Here is a 23,985-nt window from a genome sequence, read left to right as displayed (position 1 = left end):
TAAGATGAAGAGATGTTGAGTCAGATGTAGTAGCGCCGTTCAGGATGATCCTGTTTATTGTTAGCTTTAATGCTACAGCAGGGACTAGGATGTATGCAAACGGTCTACTGACGACGTAATAGGGTTCTAATCAGCTGAGGAAACGGTGCTGGAGCGCTCTCTGACATTCTAACTAGGATTTACAGCTATCGTGCTATGATTGAAAGGATGCTACCATAAACATTGATTATAATTTACTGGAAATATGCCGTCTGCTCTCGATGAATAAATTAACTTAGCTTGTTTAATAACTGTTGCTGAAACTATCGAAACAAAACAAAAGATTCTTAGGCGTACCTAATATATGAAAATCTGACTCCCATTTTCACAATAACTTTAGTTGAGTGAAAGAAGATAGCAATGGTAGTTAGGTAAAGAACATGTAAAAATTATGTTTTTAATGCAATCAAATTGCTTGCAAAATTTAATGAATAAACAAGCACAGCACAAACGACATGAAATCTTTTATGCGGCTGCAGTAATGAATATGTTACTAAATGGTACACTGCATGCGAAAAGTGGCGCACAGCTTTCTTTCGCTATTTCACAAGCAACAGAAAGACAAGCTGGCTGACAATGGCAGCGTATACTAGGAGAACCTACTACAAAAAGACTATAGCCTCAAGTGTCGGTCAACACCACACAAGAGACTGGTGTAAGTGGTGGAGTGTATCTGATACGCAAAGTAGCACAGGGAAATTTTCTCTATTTATGTTCATTCGGGACAGATAGGTGAAATAAATTGCACTTAGGGTAATTCATTGCAGCTGTGGGCTGAACGTAACTGTACTCATTCATTTTACAGCAGGAACTAACAGGGATCTGAGCTCTTTGCCAATAATTCATTTCCTCATTACTAGAGGGAGAAAGAGAGAGAAAGAGAGAGGGAGAGAGAGCGCGCAAAGTAAATTCTATAAGCATACGTGTATAAGTCAATCCAGAGCTACGAAGCTCAATACTTCTAACCTCTGCTCTTACATGGAGAACACAAATCAAACGTCTGATGTTATAAATCCTTAACGTGCACGACCTCCCTTCACTTTCTGCCGCTGTCAGAACTAACGAAATTTTAGGTATAATAGCGTGTAGCATGGCATCATCAGTAGAAATAACTAAGGGATATTAAGTCGCATTTGGAGTAGTTATGGATGACTACGATTACTTTCACGTCATCTCATAAATATTCCGCAGATATTTCAGCAGAAGTATTTATTTTGTGTTATTCGTTAAAAGGCGGTTCGTTAAATCAGGTGAACATAGCATACCTAATTCGAGAGGACGATAAGATTTCTAATCAGTGAAGATTCCCTAACCATAGTGGGTTTAATTTTAGGAAATAGGAAATGGAACCTTGCAGGTTTTGATCATTTGTGTACAATATCCACTCACGTTGAATAGGTATTCGATCTTTCTAGGTAGTGTCCTTGGGGCCTCTTGGGACTGAGTTCCTGTACGATGTCACTCGATTTCCTACAGTGGAAATCCAGTTTAGGACCTACCACTGTTTTTTATTTTTTGTCTTTCGAACTGTTGGCAGTCTTGACAGTTAATCAGAGATTCCATCCTTACGTTGCAGCTTTTATTTTCTTGTCCTTCGGCGATTTAGTTTCCATTCTAAATTGATGAAAAATGTTGGGTCTTCCCTATATCCCCAGTGTTGATCGTCTTATGATCTGAGATATATATTCACCTGACGATGTTGTTGTAACCAGTCAGAGGCGTACAAGAAGAGTTTTCGCACAAGTGAAGCTGTTTCCTAGTTTCCAGGTTTTATTTTAAATATTTAATACTGTAAGCCATGTATTACTTTTAGAATCTGCCTATATATCCTGAAGCAGTGTAACTTTTGGCGCGCAGATTACCCGGACTATATTTATCCTGTATTTAAGAATGAGAGAACTTAACGATTTCCTACAAACTTCACACGTAATTTGAAACTTTTATGAAACTTTCCCACTGACGTCCCACAGAAAATGATGAAAGGAAGGAGGTTTATCACTTACTATACTTTCGTTGTTTATGCAGTAAAACTGCAGCATCTGGCATGAAATTTTAATTTATCACTCATTTACCACTAATTCAATTCGCAGCCCGTTTTGCCGACAGCATCAATGAATACCACCGAATGTACCTGAAAAATTGCGTGATTACATGACACACTATTCGGGACATATAATGTTTTATGCATGGGAATTCCATTGTTTAAGGAAACAGGTTCTATCAGGTTTCGAGAGATTACTGATGCTATACTAGCGACCTGCCCCATCGTGCAGACGAGACCCCACTGGGCTTCTAAGGCCTCTCGCGGTTCTGTTGTCATCCAGTCAACAACCACATCACGTGATCTGGACTCAGTCTCTCGCCACGTCCAGAGGGCGTACTACTACTTCTTACTTTCTTTGGAAGAAATGAGAGATTGCCTGCATGTAAAAAAACGTAATTCACACATTGCAACCCAGAGGATGGCCTCTGATTGACGTCACTGGTCAATTCTCTCTGCGTTCTGATGATACACTGGCGTAACAGAATGATCAGATAGGGCGCCATGTGACTTAGTGAGGGCCAAAATTAAGAGGCGTGTAACCTGACTGATTCTAGACATACTGTGCCAGGAAAATGTGACTCTCATCGGTCAGTAGCACTGACTGCGTATCGTATTAGCGGACAGAATGCGTAGTTCGTTCGCATGTTGATAAACTGTTGCACTGGTGAAAAGTACGTCAACTTTACCGCATCCTATAACATTACCTCACAAATGGAAGTATATCGTTCTTTGAATGATAACAGAGTAAAATAAGAACCTGCCTTTACTCAGTGGGTGAGATATCATCTGCCTTTGCGCTCAGCAAGGAAGTTCGCCAGCAACTTCTGGTGCCTCACTAATTGTTTCTTTTACTGTATGTTGACGCTATTACCTGTATAACAGATTCGTATACGCACCATCTCTTTTGGCTACTAAAATGCAAGTTTCAGTTGCTTAATGAAGTTAAAAATATAGACTTCAATCCCTTAGTGCTGTACTGCATGCCTCAGAGCATGCACGTCAAAGATTCATCTTTTTTTTTCAGTTAAAAGGATTACTAAACTTTTGGAAGAATATTAGGTCCATTGAAAACAGTAAGTGACACGTATTAAAAAAATTTTAATATTTCTTTTAGACACAGTAACTGCTTTTACTTATGACCGGTTTCAGCGATATAATGGCTCTCTACTGAAACCATTGTAATTAACAAACATATGATAAGTTGATATATGTTGTCCAGTATGACAACATGTGCCCTGTTTCTGTCATCATATTGTGACTAAAGCCTCCAACACAACTGGCGAAAAAGTTGCACAACACTGTATACGCTGTGGCGACAGTATCCATTCAAAGTCGAGGGTCCACGGCTTCAGAGTCAGTTTCACTACAGAAATCGGCAAATGTTAAAGGAAACAGGCTAACACTGGGATTAAGCAGAAAAGATCAGATAAAAAATAACTAAAACAACAACAACGGTACAAGTTTATGTACTATGAACTGGTGTATTTATATGTGGATGAGACATTACTGGATATGTATACCTCTAATTCTTAGTCAGAATTAATAATAATACTTATGTGTACATATGTAATATTTCTCATTGTCGTATAGATAAAAAATCGGTGTACTGTAGTGTCTAAATTGAGAAATTAAATAAAACGTATTTACGTTATTGGGAGACTATCTTCAACGCTTTCACCGCTATCCGTACGCCGATTTTCCCTGGACTCCATGGCTCTGTGGTGTATATTCTTGTGGTTGGTAACTAAACTACTCTGTTTTTTTTTTTTTCAGAGAAGTACATTTTTCTACTTACACAAATTTTTGCGCTCTCTCCTGAATTGTGATTTAAATTCTGTATTTTTTTCCATGTGTTATGATATTTGGCACTTTTTTGCCAAATGGGACATAGAATTCCTCTTTTTGTTTCTGTTTTTGTAGTCTACGACTGTCACATCCCACAGATACAACCTATTTCCAGTCTCCTAACTAGAAATTGACTCTAAGGGCGTACGGACCACAGTAAGTCCTGTAACGTTCTCACGTGTTCCCTATTTCGATAAGGAACCTGAGGCTTGCGGCGTTTTTGTCACGACGTTCGTGTAGCACGAGAAAAATGTCGCGGAACATTCGTGAAACATGTCCCGCTACACGTTTTCAGCGACTTTGTCGCTAGGTGTGTAAGAGGCTTAAGACTTACCGTTTGTAAAGATGGTGAGTGCATAGCTGTAAAGACTATCGTAAAAAACCTTCGTACTGTATGTAGAAGAAAGAATACTTTTTTGTAACATTCGAGATTTGTGACTTACATTTAGAAAACACATATTGGAAATCCTGAGAAGTATCGACAATGTTAAGTGGCAACCCCTGACGTTTCCTTCTTTCGTGCGCAGCTGGCGGGTCGCAGCCACCTGGAGGCAGTGCTGCCAACCAACTGGGAGGCGGAGGGTCCGCCCCCTACTTCGACAGGTCGGCGTCGCGCAACGTGACGGCCCTGCTGGGGAAGACGGCTTACCTCAACTGCAGGGTCTACAACCTCGGCAACAAGACGGTAAGCCGCCCAGCCGCGAGGCGTTTTGCTACATTTTCTTACACGCTTCCTGATGCCGTATCATGTGCCTGTGGCACAGTGGAATAACTAGAGCCCGGATTATAAGTAATTACATATTCTTTTCTTTTATATGTACTTTAGTTATAACAAAAACTAAAATGCTGATGAATTACACTAGAAGGATACTTATTTCAAATTTTTCCGAGGAGCGTTCCTCCTTTTATTCTGCGCCAGTTTCTGTTGAAATAATACGGAATTTGTTTTGGGACTTCCTGGAATGTATCCGCTTCATGAAGTTTTGATAGGTGGTGACTTTCTACATAGTCTTCAGAAATAGTGTCTGTAACAGAGGAGATTTCCAAGCAGAGTTTTTTTTGGGAAACCATAATTGCTGATAATCATAGGCGCTTTCATAATGCCTTCAGACAACTGGCAGCGAACAAAAGTGTGGTGAGACGTTGAGCGAGGCATCTGCCATAATTGCAAACGAGATGGCGTTAAGCTGACCGATCACCCGCGTTCCTGCCGGCCGCACGCTGCTGCGACTCCGGCAATGTTGGAAAACTGTAATATGAGGTGATCGACTGATCACATTCAAACACCTCGTTACACCGTGGGACGTCTCTGTTGGTAATGGTCAGTATACTTCATTGATCTGTTCTTCCTCATCCACCCTATAGCCTGGGCCTCGCGTTGTCTGACTTCCACCAGCTTGGCCCAATGAAGGATGCACCCTCTGGGAAGCAGTACCTGGATGATGTGGAGGTTATTGAAACAGCAAAACACTGGCTCAGACGCTGGCCAGTATAATCACACGACGCAGGCGTAGGGGCCTTTCGAGTGAGGTGGCGTGAGGTTGTCGCACTGAACAAAGATTATGTTGGAAAATCGGGTTTTTTAGTCAAAAAGTAGGGAATAACATGGTGTACTGGAAGCCTGAGTACGACGAACCTCCTTTCAGAAAAAAATGTGTAGCATTACTTATTGAATGCCATTAATTTTATATATTTTTAGGAATAATACACATTTCACAGCATACTAAAGATTTTTTCGCATTTTAATATTTTTGCGGAGTTGTCTTCTATTTTCTAAGCCCCATACAGGAAAAATTTAAGCTTTCATTACTGTGTTTACAAACCAACAGCAGCCAAACAGGAAACGAACGACTAGACAGATTGGAGTTCACATCATCATTAATCATTGTTTATTGAAACATATGTATTTAAGAAAAATAACTTAAATCAGGTCGGTTAACAGGATCAAAAACAGCACTCTGAAGTTTTCAAATTTAAGAATTTATACACCTTCGTTCAGTGGTAGTTTATACAAGGCAATAGTTAAAGTCAAAATCTGTATCTGACAATGGTTCTTAGATTTAACACTCAGAATTTCCAACTCTTCGAACCACAACTCACAAAATGCTTCAACAAATCAACAAATAATTAACATTTGGAAACAGATATGGCTCTTTAAGACTCTTCTCAAAAGGTTAAAAACTTAATACCTGTAGAGGAAGGCAGACTAACTTATAGCTGCCTGGAGACAACTAGGAAAAAAAACACTTGAAATACACCTCTAATTTAATAAAGTAAACAGGACGGCACCCGTGGTCTCGGGGTAACGTGCTTGAGTCATAATCTAATAGGTCTTCGGTCCCGGGTTCGAATCCCGCCGATGCTTAAATTCTGACTAATAGTCATCATTAGTGGCCGAAGACTTCCGGTATAAGAAGTCACCCTCATTCTGCCGACGGCCTCGTCAAAGATGGCGGAGGAAAGGCTAGAGGTTCAGGGCACTCTCTTGCCCGTGGGGAGTGAAATTGCCTCTAAAGGTGGAAGAACCAACGAGGATCAACGGTATGACAATGCAGAAGGCAATGGAAACCACTGCATTACAGACACGCAACGTGTATTCACAGCACACGAGGCCTATAATTGAATAAGTGTCGTGATGATCTCTCCTTTGGCAAAAGGTTCCGGAATAGTCCCCCGATCGGGCTCAGGGAGGGGACTGCCAAGGGGAGGTTACTGTGAGAAAAGATTGAATAATCAACGAAATAATAACGTTCTACGAGTCGGGGCATGGAATGTCAGAAGCCTGAACGTGGTAGGGAAACTAGAAAATCTGAAAAGGGAAATGCAAAGTCTCAGTTTAGATGTAGTAGGGGTCAGAGAAGTGAAGTGGAAATAGAACAAAGATTTCTCGTCAGATAAGTATAGGGAAATATCAGTAGCAGCAGAACTGGTATTACGGGAGTAGGATTCATTATGAATAGGAAGGTAGGGCAGAGAGTGTGTTACTGTGCACACTTCAGTGATAGGTTTGTTCTTATCAGAATTGACAGCAAACAACACCGACAACGATAGCTCAATTGTGTATGCAGACGTTGCAAGCTGCAGATGAAGAGATAGAGAAAGTGTATGAGGATATTGAAAGGTTGAAACACTATGTAAAGGGAGACGAAAGTCTAATAGCCATGGGGGACTGGAATGCAGTTGTAAAGGAAGGAGTAGAAGAAAAGGTTACAGGAGAATATGGGCTTGGGACAAGGAATAAAAGAGGAAAAGATTAATTTAGTTGTGCAATAAACTTCAGCAAGTAATAGCGAACACAGTTTTCAGGAATCACAAGAAAAAGTAGTATAGTTGGAAAAGGCAGAGTTATGTGGGAAGATTTCAGTTAATTACATCACGATCAGAGAGAGATTCCGAAATCAGATACTGGATTGTAAGGCTTACCCCGGAGCAGATATAGACTCAGATCAGAACGTAGTAATATTGGTCTAGGCTGAAGTTCAAGACATAGGAAGAATCAATACGGAAAAAAGTGGGTTACGGAAGTACTAAGGAATGACATAAACGCTTCTTGTTCTCTAAGGCTATAGATACAGCAATAAGGAACAGCTCAGTAGGTAGTGCAGTTGAAGAGGAATAGACATCCCTAAAAAGGACTATAACAAAAGTTGGGAAGAAAAACGTAGGTACTAAGTAGGTAACTACAAAGAAACCACGGGTAACAGAAGAAATAATTCAACTGATCGATGAAAGGAGGAAATACAAAAATGTTCCAGAGACTCTGGTGTACAGAAATACAAGTCACTGAGGAATGAAATAAATAGGAAGAGCAGGGAAGCTAAGACGAAATGGCTGCATAAAAAATGTAAAGAAATCGGAAAAGAAATGATTGTCAGTAGGATTGACTCAGCATACAGAAGTTAAAACAACCTTCGGTGTCATTGAAAGTAAGGGTAGTAACATTAATAATGCAACGGGAATTCCATTGTTAAAATGCAGAGGAGAGAGCGGATAGGTGGAAAGAATACATTGAAAGCCCCTATGAGGGGGAAGACTTGTCTGATGTGATAGAATAAGAAACAGGAGTCGATTCAGAAGAGATAGGGGACACAGTATTAGAATTTAAAAGAGCTTTGGAGGACTTAAGGTCAAATCAGGCAGAAGGGATAGATAACATCCCATCCGGATTTCTAAAATCGTTGGGAGAAGTGCAACAAAACGACTATTCACGTTGGTGATTTGAATGTACGAGTCTGGTGGCATATCATCTGACTTTCGGAAAAATAGCGAAGACGCAAAAGCTGACAAGTGCGAGAATTATCGCAAAATAAGTTTAACATCTCATGCATCTTTTAAGCTCATGCTTACATGAATAATTTCCAGAAGAATGGAAAAAAATTGAGGATGCGCTAGACGACGATCAGTTTGGCCTTAGGAAAGCTAAAGGCGCGAGGGTGGCGATTCTGATGTTCCGGTTAATAATGCAAGCAAGACTAAAGAAAAATCAGGACGGGTTCATAGGATTTATCGACCTGGAGAAAGCGTTAGACAATGTAAAATTTTGCAAGATGTTCGAAATTCTGAGAAAAGTAGGGATAAGCTGTAAGGAGAGACGGGTCATATAGAATATGTACAACAGCCAAGAGGGAGTAATAAGAGTGGACGGCCACGAACGAAGTGCTATTATGAAAAAGCGTGTAAGACAAGGATGTAGTCTTTCGCCCCTACTGTTCAATCTGTACATCAGTGAAGCAATCATGGAAATAAAAGAAAGGTTGAGGAGTGGAAATCAAAATTCAGGGTGAAAGGATATCAATAATACGCTTCGCTAATGATATTGCTATCCTGAATGAAAGTGAAGAAGAATTACATGATCTACTGAATGGAGTGAGCAGTGTAATGAGTACAGAATATGGATTGAGAGTAAATCGAAGAAAGACGAAGGTAATGAGAAGTAATAGGAATGAGAAGAGCGGGAGACTTAATATCAGGATCGATAGTCACGAAGTAGCTGGAGTTATGGAATTCTGGTACCTAGGCAGGAGAATAACCAGTGACGGACGGAGCATGGAGGTTATCAAAAGCAGACCACCAATGGCAAATAGGGCATTCCTGGCCATGAGAAGTCTACTAATATCGAATGTCGGCCTTAATTTGAGGAAAACATTTTTGAGAGTGCACGTTTGGAGGACAGCATTATATGGTAGTGAAACATGGACTGTGGGAAAACCGGAACAGAAGAGAAACTAAGCATTTGAGATGTGGTGCTACAGACGAAAGTTAAAAATTAGGTGGACTGATAACGTAAGGAATGAGGAGGTTCTGTGCAGAATCGGAGAGGAAAGGAATATGTGGAAAACAATGATAAGGAGAAGGTGCAGGATGATAGGACATCTGTCAAGACAGGAGGGAATGACTTCCATGGTACTAGATGGGGCTATAGAAGGCAAAAACTGTAAAGGAGGGCAGAGATTGGAATACATCCGGCAAATAACTGAGGTCGCAGGTTGCAAGTGCTAATCTGAGAAGAAGAGGTTGGCACAGGAGTTGAATTCGTGGCGGGCCGCATAAAAGCAGTCAGAAAAACGATGAAAAGAAAAGCAGCTACTCAAATTTATAGAGCTGCTTTCAGGCAGACAGAGCGAGTTTCTTAAATCTCGCCCCATTGAGCAGTTATGCAATTAATAACAGAACGAGAGTCCACAAAAAATGTTCAAACGTGTGTGAAATCTTATGGTACTTAACTGCTAAGGTCATCAGTCCCTAAGCTTACACTCTACCTAACCTAAATTATCCTAAGGACAACACATACACTCATGCCCGACGAGGACTCGAACCTCCGCCAGGACCAGTCACCCTGTCCATGACTGCAGTGCCCGAGACCTCTCGGCTAATCCCGCGCGGGGAGTGTGCACGGATTTATATAATTTCCTTAAGGCAGACAGTGAAAATTCTCTTAAGGTATATCCTAGGAAACAAATAAGTGATTCAATTGGTGAACGTGTATGCATAACGTCTCGAGAACGCCATTTAAAGAGGAGAATCAAATGGTTCAAATGGCTCTGAGCACTATGGGACTTAACAGCTTAGGCCATCAGTCCCCTAGAACTTAGAACTTCTTAAACCTAACTAACCTAAGGACATCACACACATCCATGCCCGAGGCAGGATTCGAACCTGCGACCGTTACGGTCACGTGGTTCCAGACTGAAGCGCCTAGAACCGCTCGGCCACTCCGGCCGGCGAGGAGAATCAATAATTAGTACTCAGAACCAATTAGTAACAAAAGGTAAACATATAAGTAAATAAATAACTAAAAGGTGTGAAAAGCCCACCATATGAAAACATTTAAATATCAAACAGTGGAACAATTATATCTTATCAGCTGTAACTAGCCCTGAAACAGGGAATAAATTTGTTTTATACTTCAGTTCACAAATGACTAGTGGACAAACACATAAGAAACCTTCGGAGAATAATAACACTCAATAGTTTTACACCCCTTTGCTTTTTTATACCCAGTGAACGTCAAATGTACATGTTAGTTATTATCAACGGGCTGTGATTTCCCAAGCCCGGACGACATCTCTCTATGACAAATGCGATTCATACACAACCCACCAACATGCGGTCATCCTAAGAGGGCTCTACACTATGTCCAACAATAGCACTTGTCTCGAAAAAAGCCCAAAGATAAAAAAGTGTACAATTTTAATACAATTTTCAAACATTAATTTACATAACTTGAGTGAAGTCAACCCAAGGCTAGCCGGCGGCAACACATTCCACGAAGCCGATGTACAGAGGCCACGTTAACAGCCACAATACGAGCAGCACACACTGGGTCCAGGTCGAAGACAGTCAAAGCGTGCCACAACAGGAGAAAACTGGAACAGACTAAGGGTGCGTTAAATCCACCCTGATTCCCACTTAATACAACCCTGTGACACAGTACTTGTGCAGTCAACGGACGCTTAGATGGGTCCTCTTCAAAAACTTGGTCTAAGGCTAAACGTGGTCGCACTTAAAACAGTGTACAAAAAACTGAACTAAGCTCTGCCGTAACAGGCCATGAAGGCCCAACGGTACCGAACGGACGCCGTGACTGGGTGCGAAGGGGCATGTGGTTAGCACACCGCTCTCCGGACGTCGCTTTAGGAGCCCAGAGCCGCTACTTCTCGATCAAGTAGCTCCTCATAAAACACTGTACAGGATTACCAAACCATCGAATCTACAACTGAACATGGGAAATTGCACTGCAATAACAAGTGTCTCCGGGTATCACACGTTATCCTAAGCCCTTTGAAGGCAGTGCCTCAAGGTATTCAGTCGCGAAACACAACTCAAACCAATTTATCGGATCGGAAAGCTCCTTGCATAACGAGGTTTCCACCGGGAAGAGCCAACAGAAAATTCACCACGTTAACAGCCACAATACGAGCAGCACACACTGGGTCCAGGTCGAAGACAGTCAAAGCGTGCCACAACAGGAGAAAACTGGAACAGACTAAGGGTGCGTTAAATCCACCCTGATTCTCACTTAATACAACCCTGTGGCCACAGTACCGTGCGGTTCTAGGCGCTACAGTCTGGGACCGAGCGACCGCTGCGGTCGCAGGTTCGAATCCTGCCTCGGGCATGGATGTGTGTGAGGTCCTTAGGTTAGTTAGGTTTAAGTAGTTCTAAGTTCTAGGCGACTCACGACCTCAGAAGTTAAGTCGCATAGTCCTCAGAGCCGTTTGAACCATCAAAGAAAAGACATTTAAAGGGCTTCTAATCACTCCACGGCACGTCAACTTCGGCCGAACGGCACCTACTGACCACGGGCTCTGCGCAGCTTATCTCCTATTCACACTGTTGGGCCATTTCATTTTTCCAGTAGTCTAATTTTCCATTGTTGCATCCTGCCGTGTACCAGTTGCAGGAAGCGTTCATACTACAAATCACGTGTGCTGCCCGTGTTCCGGTTTCACCAACGTACGTCGCTGCTATCACTACGAAGTCTGTAGACGTATAGAGCTTTCTTGGAGCTGCTAAGAAATGTTGACTTAATTCCTCGGAAGAGCAGTATATCCCCCACATGGTCTAACGTAAAGAGGACTAGCAACAAGTAGTTTTTCCCCGGATCATTTTCATATTTTGTCTTTGCTATGAGATACAGGTATCAGTGTTACTGATAAAATGTAAACTAGAAGTTAGATTAAGAAAAGAAGATATAGAAAACTACCTTCAACTATTTACAAACCGTTATGTACCCAAAGGAGTAAGGGACGTAGGTCGGCCCAGGGAACAATGGAGCTAGGAAGCTGAAACGGACAGGTCCCTCGAACCTACTCCATGAAATTAAATGATGACGATGTTGACGACGAGGAACCTGGCTCTCCAGTGAATTTTTAAAACAGACAAACATACAATAGAAAATACGTTCATTGTTTGAGGGCCAACAGTATGTCACGGCTTGTGAACTATAGACCATGGTCAACTTCTTTTCCTTCTGATCGTGCGTGTATTCTTGTGTGTTTATTATGAAACATTTGCTTAAGGTATGTTACGCTGCGAAGAGTAACTGTGTATTATGGAGACAAGTCGATCTTGTCTTCATCAGGCAGTCACAGGAAGTCTCTTTACTGTAAACGTAATAGTGCTCCGCAAACATACATAACTGACTACAGGCGATGGTTTACCGATTTCGTTAAATGAATGAAGCGGGTTAAGTACACTTAGTTCCAGATGCTAAACAAAGTTTTCTTCTTCGTTGTTGTTGCTGTCACTGTTGTCATCGCATATTATGGAGAGATCGATATAAGGGTCATTTGGGTCCGTAAACTATCGATATCTTGCCTTACAATTATTTTAAAATCATCTTTCTGGAGTTCTGTTACTAGTGTACAATCGTTGGCTTGTTCCAGAAAAACTTCTGAATGATGTTTGTTCATATACTCTGGAATGAGGTTTCGCTCAGCAATATTCTCACAGCATCGATTCCGTGAGTATTTTAGAGAAACTCTCCCTCCTACCTTGTCAGACTAGTACGCATTGAACGAAGAATATCACGGAGAAAAAATCTTGTTACAGCGAAGAGGATTCTTCAGAATCAATCTCTCATCCTGATTTGGATTATGTGCTGTTTTGAAATTTCTGAGAGGGTTTACAAGTAGATAAGAGGCTGAATTAAACGTCTGAGGATGGTGTTTCTCCGACAGACATTTAATTATCTCTCTTTTTTTCCCCTTCAGTCTTCTCCCTTTATCTTTCCTCTTTGATCTGACATACTTCGTCTAAGCTTTCGCTACGCAATTACCGTTGTTTTCGGTCACTATCAATTACTTCCACAATACGGTGCTGACATAACTAGAACTCGATAAAATTTCAGTTTCTTTTTACTCGTTCAAATTATTATACAACCAAATTATTTCTTTAATACATTTCAGTTATATCTGAATGTGTGTGAAATCTTATGGGATTTAACTGCTAAGGTCATCAGTCCCTAAGCTTACACACTACTTAACCTGAATTATCCTAATGACAAACACAGACACCCATGCCCGAGGGAGGACTCGAACCTCCGCCGGGACCTCCAGTTATATCTGATATTGAAGCCAAAATAGGTACACCGATAAATTTCTGCAGTTGGCTTCTTCTGCAGTAACTTTCCTTGGAGTAAAATTATTTTATGTTTCCTTTATTCTTGTTTTATAATAGGAATAAATGTGACTGTGAAGTGTAAAATTGTAACATTTTTCTGTGCTTTCCTATACTAAACGATTTTGTGAAAAATTCAGCGCCTGTTAGGTGACATATCAGCCTACTTTTATTTATAGTATTTACATCATTTTCTTCAGATATATCGTCCACACACGTTAATAAGCTGTAGGATGGCCGCTCCATATATTACAAACTTATAATTGTGCTGTTTTAATAAGAATTTACCAAGTCAAGTATTATAAAGATCGATAAAGTAGATATTAGAGATTAAATAATGAAATTCGTGTTTGGTGTTCAGAAACGGCCTTGAATTTTCAAACCGAATAGAGCAAGTACTGTTATAAGTAGCGACACGCTCATTTTGGAACCGGCACGAAAAGAAGTTGCTCTGTAAAATACTTTCACTGTCCTTCGCTCATTTCATGTTACTTCAGTTGAAGCGTCAAATTAGAAACAAACAGCTCGAATGAAGCGCCGCTATCACGGAAGGCTTTCTGTTATTGAATTACCTTTTTTCTCTCTCTCTCTGAGAGAGAGGAGCCCTCTCAACAAAATCTCATCAGAACTGGAACCAGAAACATCGTTTTGCGTTAGAAGCCAATATTCGGACCGTAGTCTGCAAACCCCCATCGCCCCACCCCCTCGCTTTTTTTTTGCGAATGGATTTCTATTTCACATGCATGAAGCGAATCTCTTCGTGCAGGCCACGCAAGCAATAAGCAATAAATCCTCGGCGAGCTGTGGTGATTCACTAGCAATCTGGCCATGCGAGCCTCAGTGGCAGCCAGCTAGAACGGCCGGGGGTCCGAGTGCGCCGTGGGAAACTCGGCAGAACCTTCGGTCGCGGTCGGTAGACGGATGGGTGGAGAACACCGGCTGGCGTCCACTTACTCCTCACAAGCGACTCTAAGCCGCAGAGCTGAGCGACGTTCGTGCCACAGAGTTACGTACGATTTAGCAGCAACTGATACTTCAGAGTATCTTTGAGGAAGTACTTGATAATTTAGAAAAGAGAGATAGAAGGTTAGGGGAATCTTCAAAAACATTCGCCGTGCTGTTGATACTGTTTTGATTGGTGATAATTTTTATGGTCCTCAACAACTTGTCTACGTATTAGACAATATCAGCGCCAGAAAAACGCATCTTATGATTGTCACACCACAGCATGTCCCCTTTAGAAATGCAGGTCTTGGATTCAGTGGCTCCTTTATAGAAAAAGTAGACGACTTTAAGTAACTTGGATCTTGGCATAGTGAACATTGGCGACCAGAAGAGAGATCAAATGTCGCACAGGGAACGACCTGGCTCTCCATATTGTATTTATAAACGATGTCCTGACTGACTAACTTACTCACTGACTCGTCATCGCCCAGCACAAAGCGCTAGGGATAGAAACCTGAAATTTGCAGAATGTTTTGATCTTATAGTGTAGGTGTCGATTGAGAAGGGCGTGAAACAGGGGATGAAAGGCTTTGTGGAAATAAGTCTCTATTAACACAATTTTGAAGGTAGACGTACAAAAATTGGTATTTGATTTCTGGGTTAGAGATACATATTTCGACATTTTTGAATATTCAACCGTTATGAAATAAAATAATGGGTGGAAGTTTTTCTTAAATAAAGCATTATTAAAGAGCAACTAAAGTATATTTAAACATACAACTGTTCAAATTGGCATTTGACTTCTCGGTTAGAAACAAAAAATTTCATGTCTCATTGTTCCTGGAAATTCTACCCGTAAGGTGGTGAAACAAGAGATGAAATGATTCATGAAATTATTCTACTTTGAAAGCATTTTTAAAGGTAAATCTATGAAAATTTGAATTTAGCTTATCGGTTAAAAATAAAATTTACGAGTTCTAGTGTTTTGGAAATTCGACCCCAACGAGGTGAAATAGGGTCTGACTGATTTATTGCCCGTCATCGCTTGGGCCTAACTAGTTAGGGTAGAAAATCGAAATTTGGAGAAGATGTCTGTCTTATACTGTAGGTATCGTTTAGTACGGGATTCCTCGAAATTCCATCCCAAAGGGGGTGATGTAGGGGATGATGCGTTTTTCAAAATATGTCGCTATTAAGACAGATTTGAAGTTAACACTATGAAAAGTGGTATTTGGTTTCTTGGTCAAAAATACAGAAACTCGTGTTTCAGAATGTTTGGAAGTGCAACCACCAAAGGGCTAAGATAGTGAGTGTTAGGTTTTTAAAAATAGGTCTTAAGAAAGTACTATTAAGACATTTTTAAAGCTACGTCTTTTAAAAATTGGTATTTGGGTTCTCGGTTGGTAGTAAAAAAATACCTGTTTTAGTGATTTTGGAAATTCAACTCGTAAGGGTTTCAAATACTGGATGAAAACTTTTATTAAACTGAATCATTATGAAAAACCATTTTTTAAATCTAAAACTACGAAAATTTGTACAATTTTCAGTTAGAAATAAATATCCTGTTTTTCATTGTTTTTGGAAATTAAACTCCTGTAGGGTATGTAAGGATAACTTTTTTTTTTGTAAACACATGTTTATTAAAGAATTACTAAGGCGTTTTCAAAGCTCCTTCTTTGAAAATTGGTATTTGACTTTTCTGTTGGATATAGAGGAGTATGTGTTTCAGAGTTCTTAGAAATTCAGTCTCCTAAGGGAGTGAAATTGGGGATGAGTTTTATGAAATTCTTTTATTATGAAAGCATTTTTAAACTTAAATCCATAATAATCTGTATTTGGCTTCTCGGTTAGAATTACAAAAAATACATGTCCCACTGTTTTTGGAAGTTCAACACGGAAGGAGTGAATAAGGGATGAAAATCTTTAAGAAGATATCTTGTTATATCAAAAAATTTTAAAGGTAAGAATTGATATTTCACTTCTCGGTTGGATATGAAGAAGTATGTATTAATAAATGAAAGTTTCTACGAAAACTTCACCACAAGAAAGCAAAAGTCATGATTAACAAAAACCTCGGACTCCAGCTATCAGAATCGTTTTTTGGTCAGAAGTACATTCGGCAGGGACCGTGCTTCTATGGCCTTAATTAGCGTGTAAAGTTTAGAAGGTGTTGGAATGATATTTGTGATCAACAATAAAAGTTAGATTGAAGAAAATCAAATCCAAGAGATATATGTACAGGTCATACAGTCTACGTGAGCAAAGCAGCGGGCGTTAAGCTAGTGCTTTCATAAAATTTAAAAAAATTGCTATGTCCAACCAATCCAGATGCCTGAAGAATTAAATACAGGCTATTTCTATTACCCAACTTTAAACTCAGTGGAAAGAAATTTCCATGAAACGAATGTATGATCGTCTAAGTCACTGAATATTTTGTAGCAAAATATTTGATCAGGTGAACACCCGCAAGTAGGTAACATATTTATAGAATGAAAATGCGCTTCAGTTGCAACTAATTTTCTAAATTACTGGCAACTCAAGCGAATTTTTATTCTACAAAAACATTCTGCTGTATCAGAACCCATATTTCAAGTGGATGCAGACTACGTTGAAAAATAAGGTGATATGTTTGTTGCAACATTACTGAATTTTGTTCTTCAAAAAACGTATAAAACGACGCTCGTTAGTAAGGTAATCAGTGGAAAAACTGCTTAGATTGATCCCAGTGTAGTCTTGAACTTGACACGTTATACATGTTGCTGAGCTGGAATTCCATGTTGTAGGGGAATTTACATGAATAAGGAGAGACGTAGCCACTCGGGGCGCGTTTCTTCCGCGACGCCAGCAGGAAACATTTCCCAGAGCGGACTGCATAATAACAAAGCAGGCCGCGGTCGCTACACGAGCTGCACCCATTGTCTACCTGTCCGTGCGGCGTCGCTGCCAGAGCTACAGACACGCTAATTGCCGCCATTACCGCAGACAAACTCCGGACGGCTACTGCGAGACTGGCTCAGTAGCGACCACAGGTCTACCGGATACTCTTTCTCCAACGGAGGGCATTAACAAGGGTTAGGTCGCTGCCTGTCCAAGTACAAAGCTGCCATTATGTAGGTGTTCATAAGGCTTAACACGTATGATTCCTCTTCTCTTTCGGAAACGATTAAATGTTATTTTTTTATGTGATTAGTAAGGAGAGAAGATAGAATTATGTTAATGACGGGAGTGGGTTTAAAAACTCGGTCCAATCAGTGATTGTTGTTCCGCTACTAAAAGCGTGATGCATGACCGTAGAAAAAAAACATAAATACTCCAACGCTAGTTTCTGCGTAGAATAGGAATGTTTCTTTAAATGCATCTTACTTCGGAAAACAAATTTTGGAAAAACATGGGTTGTTTTTATAAATTGTACAATATGCATTTAAGGCTGCAGCAATGGCGGCCGATCAGTAGCATCACCGTGCTAGTAACACGAACGCCATTTCTGTCCCCGATTACAATCCTGTAAAATAAATTCAAAAACAAGGGTAAGACAGGAAAGAAATGAAATATGAAACAAAATAAATTAAGGTTTGTATTATTCGTAATTAATCTAAGTCCTACTTCAAATAATCTCACTTTCTACTTTCCATGCACACAGAAGTTACTGGTGCAGAAATAATCAGCGAAAGCCGTCTGTTGTTTTAAAACAGAAACATGACGAAAATATTTCACAGAGGTTATAATATCTACTCCATTTCAGATCTCTGAAAGCTGTGATCATGAAGGTACAAGAAGAAGGGAGAAGGCGCTATAGACTTACAGTGTACATGGTTTTGAAGCAACAGTGGACGTGGCCTGTCGCCGTCTTAAATAGCCGAAATCGTTTGCAGACTACAGTTCGCGAGTGCTTATTTTTCATTATTTATGTTGTGTACTCAGAACACCAGTTGTAAATACTAAAAATTACAGTGCTTACATGAATAACATAGTGTCACGAATGCATTTTCGAACGTTTTACTTTTATTGAATGCGTATTTTCTCTAGTAATATGATACATTTGGCCTCATTAATGTAACTTGTTTTTTGTTGTTATTTTTCGAATTACCAACAAGAGAAGCAGTTTAATTGCACTTTTACTGTGTTTGCACCGACAGTAAGTGAATCTGGAAATCCGAGATCAATGGCTGTTTGCTCACTGGTAGTGCTTCTTGTTCGTTACATTTTCAGCTTTCAACTCGTATGCAAAACATTTTTAATGTTCATGTTTCTCAAGAACTTACATACGAGTTCTTTATTACCTCGTAAAAGTCTACACTGAGGAAAGACGAAACGCATGCTATCGTATCTTGAATGATTATTGAAATGTCAAAGAAACATAAATGCATGGATGTGTACCTCCCTGCAGAAGAGAGTTCTTGTATCCTTAGATTGTCGATGCATTAGTATCATCTTAGTTTATATATGCTATCGGTTTGAAAGCTTACCTATCAAGAATCATTCAGTGTGTGCCCAGTAATAGCAATTTCCGGGGTAAAACGACAATATATTTAAATATATTCCAGCATTCTGCAAGGCTGTAAATACGATAAGGGAATTGTCTCAGACGTTTAGACCCGATAAAACGAATATTTTGTTTTAGCGTATATGTAAGACATTTTTACTTAATATTACCTAACTTGTGTGATACATAGATCTACCTTTCCAACACTAGTCTATTTTTTTTTTTTTCTTTTCGCGAAATAATTCTCGCCAGTAACTCTGTCAGTTTTTCTCGAATAACCGAACATACCACAATTCAAACGTGTGTCTGCTTTAACCGTTTGCTTGATTTTACTTTTGAATTTCAAAGGATATATGCCTTTACCGAACTTTGTTATATACCAATAGACAATCCACTAGTTAGTTAGTTCCAAGTTCCATGTACCATTTGCGTGGCAAATCACAATGATTTTTAACGAATCATTTTATATTAACATCAATTTTTTTGTAAAATTTCTTCAGTGTTCATCATTTATTAGTTTTCCTTAAATTAAAGACAGACACATGGTGGTAATTCTTACCCATCACCATTTACCCATTACAATGGCAAATAATCTGCGAATAGAAGGCTCTGACAAAGAGAAACGTTTTCAGTTTTGATAAAATCTTGTTCATCATTCTTGATTTCACATGTACAGAACTATTTCCGTGAGGTTAAGGCGATTATTTTTGTGATTTTTTTTACGGGAGTGGCTTGCCGAAACCGACAATATGAACATTTGTGTAATAATTATACAATTAGAAAAAAAACTCATTGAATTCTAGCTTGAACTTTATTCTCTACCACTGGCATCATTTGTCGTTGAAAAATGCAATAAATTTACTACAATACTAGCATTTTTTATCAGAACAAGCTTCACTTAACGATTATCGTGGTCACAATAAACGTTTATGAAAGCTGTGAATTTGGTGTAAAGCAACGACGTTACAGCAACACGATTTTCTTCTTGAAATGTTTTTCAGTATACATGTTCAAAGTCGGGCTTTCTCATCGTCGGATGGTTCCAATGGAAATCATTTATAGGTAACAGATAAAGAGCTAGTTTGGTAATAAAAACGGTGCAAGTTCCGAAATGATTTAATAACTGCAACTACTTAATAATATTTAGCTAATGGCACTAGCTAAATATTTTACGATGCGTCATTGTTTTCTGAAAGTGTAAAATCGTTTCTAATGTTTCCAGGACAGTGTAAGAAGATGCCTATTCCTGGCCAAGGGAAGTCTACTAGTATCAAACATAGGCCTTAACTTTGGGCAGGAATATCTGAGAATGTACGTTTGGATCACAATATTGTATTGTGATGAGACACGGACTGTGGAAAACCGGAAAAGAAAAAAACTTGAAGTATTTGAGATGTTGTGCTACAGAAGAGTGTTGAAAGTTAGGTGGACTGCCTACCTGAGGAATGAGGAGGTTCTCTGCAGATTGGGCGACGAAAGGAACATGTAGTCAACACTGAGAAGAAGAAGGGACAGGATGATACGATATTTGTTAAGACATCAGGGAATAGCTTCCATGGTACTAAGGAGCTGTAGAGGATAAAATCTGTAGAGGAAAATGAGGACAGGAATACATCCAGCAAATACTTGAGAACATAGGTTTCAAGTGCTACTTGAAATGACAGTCAGAAGAAGGAAAGAAAGGTTTTGCATTGGTTTTTCGTTTTTTAAAAGAAATGGTAATAGTAATATAAACTTTTGTTCTTCAAAGCCATTTCTATGACACCATTAAAAGTTGTACATGTATTTTTCCCATTGTATACGGTGTAAAAAACATCCAGTTATCATTATTCTATTGGGACTTGATCCATAACTAATGAACAAGGACACTTTGAGAAAGAAACCCTGAGCTGTTAATTTTGGTACAGAATCCTCAATGCCAATATCAATTTTTCGCCTTCTTTCTATGATATCAAATATAATACAATGTCCTGGGAAAACCGTGTTCATTGTGATCATTATATGTATTTCCGTATGGTTCACCATGATTGCTAGTATCTATCTGTTTATCAGACCATCCTTGGACCCAACTCAGGAGAGTGCAGTGCTTTACAGAACTTAAAAGTTCTGTGTTCAACGTAAAGCGAATTTTTAAGTCATTAACTCATTATTAGTATGGTCTTCGAATTTAACTGTATTACTTGCTCACTTCATCTAACATACACTGATTTATTTCAGTACGTAGGTACTTCACAAAGTCATTCATACAACCAACGTTCCTTCTTTTTCTATGTTGCTACCGATCTATGATGCTCTTAATATGGGAACAAAGCAAAAAGTTCGATCGGGATTAAATATTGTAAGATTTACAGTAGAAGTTTCATTCTCTGATTATGTTTTTTACAGATGTTAGTATGGGTTCTTTGCTTTCAGCTTTCATGTTATATCACCGTTAGGACTTTCAGAGATATAGCATCAGCTATTGATTGGTTGGATCTAACTTATCATCCCTATGGAATATTTTAGGGAATCCAGAGGATACAGAATTAACGGCGTCCGAACTAGGTTTTGGGCTCGACAGTTTCTAACTACTTTTCTGTTACACAGGTACTATGTCGCTGGCGTAACAGCTTGTTGTTTTTGCAAATGTTTTAATATCAGCCTCATGTTTATTTTATATGGTAACTGTCAACAGACAGAGAATTGGCTTTAATAATACACTATATTCAGAATGATTAGGTGACAGCTATCCATAGCAAGGAAATTGTAATATTTGAATCAGCCCTAACCTCTGATAAAGTCATATTTAGCTAACAGCTCCGTAAATGGAGGTTGCTACATAAATAAAAGACAAGTTGATTTTTCCATCTGTCCGGTAGATTAGACCACAGAGCCCTTGATACCTGTTTGAGCGAGACACACTTCGTCAAAAAAGCTTCCAAAGTACTTTGGGATCACGTCAGGCAGCAGACTTTCCTTTAAGGAGCACCTGACACCAACATCTGCTAAGCTCAAAAGCAGAAATAAAATGCTTCTTAAGCCCTGTGAGACTAGCTGGCAATCGTCAGCAGACACTCTTCGTGTCTCGGCACTCGACTGGTGTACTCCAGAATACAGTGCGTATGTTTAATAGTTTATACTATAGATGTAACATCCGACGATTCCAAGCACATTCGTAGTGATCAGGAAATCTCTACACTCACATACAGATTACCTATACTCCGTCACACTCCACTCTGTGATATCTAAAGGAGGAGTGCGCTACTATGTGAATACTAGCAGTTGGTTGACAACCCTATCTGAAATGATGTGTTCCTCTTGAGCCAAAACGATTCATATCTTATGACAACTAAAAATGAATTCAATGCCATGGATGAATGTAAACGCTACTGGCAACAAAACTGTCGTCCACAATCCCTGAAACAACACTGATTGCAGAAGAATTTCCCTGGATATGACCAGCCTCGGGAAGTTTGGACTACTCTGAATCGCATCCAAACGGGCCATGGATGTTGTACAGACGCTCTACACAAATTTGACAAATATTTATCACCATCTTATCATTGTGGTGCTCACTGACAGACAGCTTGTCGTACTGTATCAACATTTCCTGCACATGCCTACAAGGATCCTTTGCAGATTTCCTAACGGTGACGACTTGTAAACTGTATAAAACATCTTGATATTGGTCTGTAGCTATTGTCGTTTGTATTATACTCTGAAGAGCCAAAGAAACTGTTGTTGTTGTTGTTGTTGTTATGATCTTCGGTCCAAAGACTTGTAGCTGCCCATGCCACTCTACCCTGTGCAGGCTTCATCATACCCGAGTAACTAATATAACCTATATCTTTCTTAATCTTCTTAGTGTATTCATCTCTTGGTCTCCCTCTACTATTTTCACCCTCCATGCTTCCCTCCGGTACTAAATTGGTGATCCCACGATGCCTCAGAACGTGTTCTACCAACTGATCGCATCTTCTACTCAAATTGTACCACAAATTTCCCTTCTCCCCAATTATATTCAGTGCCTCCTCAATAGTTACATGATCTACCCTTCTAATCTTCAGCGTTCTTCTGTAGCACCACATTCCAAAATCTTCTATTATATTCGCGTCCAAACTGTTTATCGCCCATGTTTCACATCCATACATTCCATACAAAAACTTTCAGAAAAGACTTACTGACCTTTGAATCTATACTCGATGTCAACAAATTTCTCTCCCTCAGAAACGCTTTCCTCAACATCGCTAGTCTATATTTTATATCCTCTCTACTTCGACCATCCTCACTTATTTTGCTGCCCAACTAGCAAACCTCATCTGCTACCTTAAGTGTCTCATTTCCTAATCTAATTCCCTCAGCATCAGACAGGTTTCTTACATACATGTCACATGTCACAGACGTACCTAAACGTGTCGGTCAGACGTCCCATGTCACTCCAACTGTCCACGCCCCACACCATTACAGAGCCTCCACCAGCTTTAACAGTCCTCTGCTGACATGCATAGTTCACTGATTCAGGTGGGTGTCTCCATACCGTTACACGTCCGTCCACTCGATACAATTTGAAACGAGACTCGTACGACCAGGCAATATGTTTCCAGTCACCAACAATGTCGGTGTTGATGGGCCCAGGCAACGCGTTAAGCTTTGTGAAGTGCTGTCATCAAGGGTACACGAGTGGGCCTTCGGCTCCGAAAGCCAACATCGATTATATTTCTTTGAAAAGTTCGCATGCTGACACTTGTTGATGGCCCAGAATTGAAATCTGGAGAAATTTTCGTAAGTGTTGCATTTCTTTCACGTTGAATGATTTTCTTCAGTCGTTGTTAGTCCCGTTCTTGCAAGATCTTTTTTCCGGCCTCAGCGATGTCGGAAATTTGATGTTCAACCGGATTCCTGATATTCAAGTACACTCTTGAAATGGTCGTACTGGAAAATCCCCACTTCATCGCTACCTCAGAGACGCTGTGTCCCATCGCTCGTGCGCAGTCTATAACACCACGTTTAAAGTCACTCAAATCTTGAT

The 23,985-nt window shown here is 39.8% G+C and overlaps 1 protein-coding gene across 1 annotated transcript in view; it reads left to right on the top strand.

Annotated features, from left to right (window-relative positions):
• The first annotated feature begins 4,201 nt into the window (after window positions 1-4,201).
• Window positions 4,202-23,985, top strand: part of LOC124623028 (zwei Ig domain protein zig-8-like) — a 566,694-nt gene continuing 546,910 nt past the window's right edge. Inside the window, exons 1-2 of the mRNA XM_047148820.1 lie at window positions 4,202-4,238; window positions 4,456-4,613. Coding sequence (XP_047004776.1) covers window positions 4,202-4,238; window positions 4,456-4,613 — 195 coding nt within the window. The remainder of the gene's footprint in view (window positions 4,239-4,455; window positions 4,614-23,985) is intronic.

This window comes from Schistocerca americana, chromosome 7 (assembly GCF_021461395.2).
Source record: "Schistocerca americana isolate TAMUIC-IGC-003095 chromosome 7, iqSchAmer2.1, whole genome shotgun sequence".
NCBI classification, from domain to species: Eukaryota; Metazoa; Arthropoda; class Insecta; order Orthoptera; family Acrididae; genus Schistocerca; species Schistocerca americana.
This window is presented reverse-complemented; position numbering and strand designations above follow the sequence as displayed.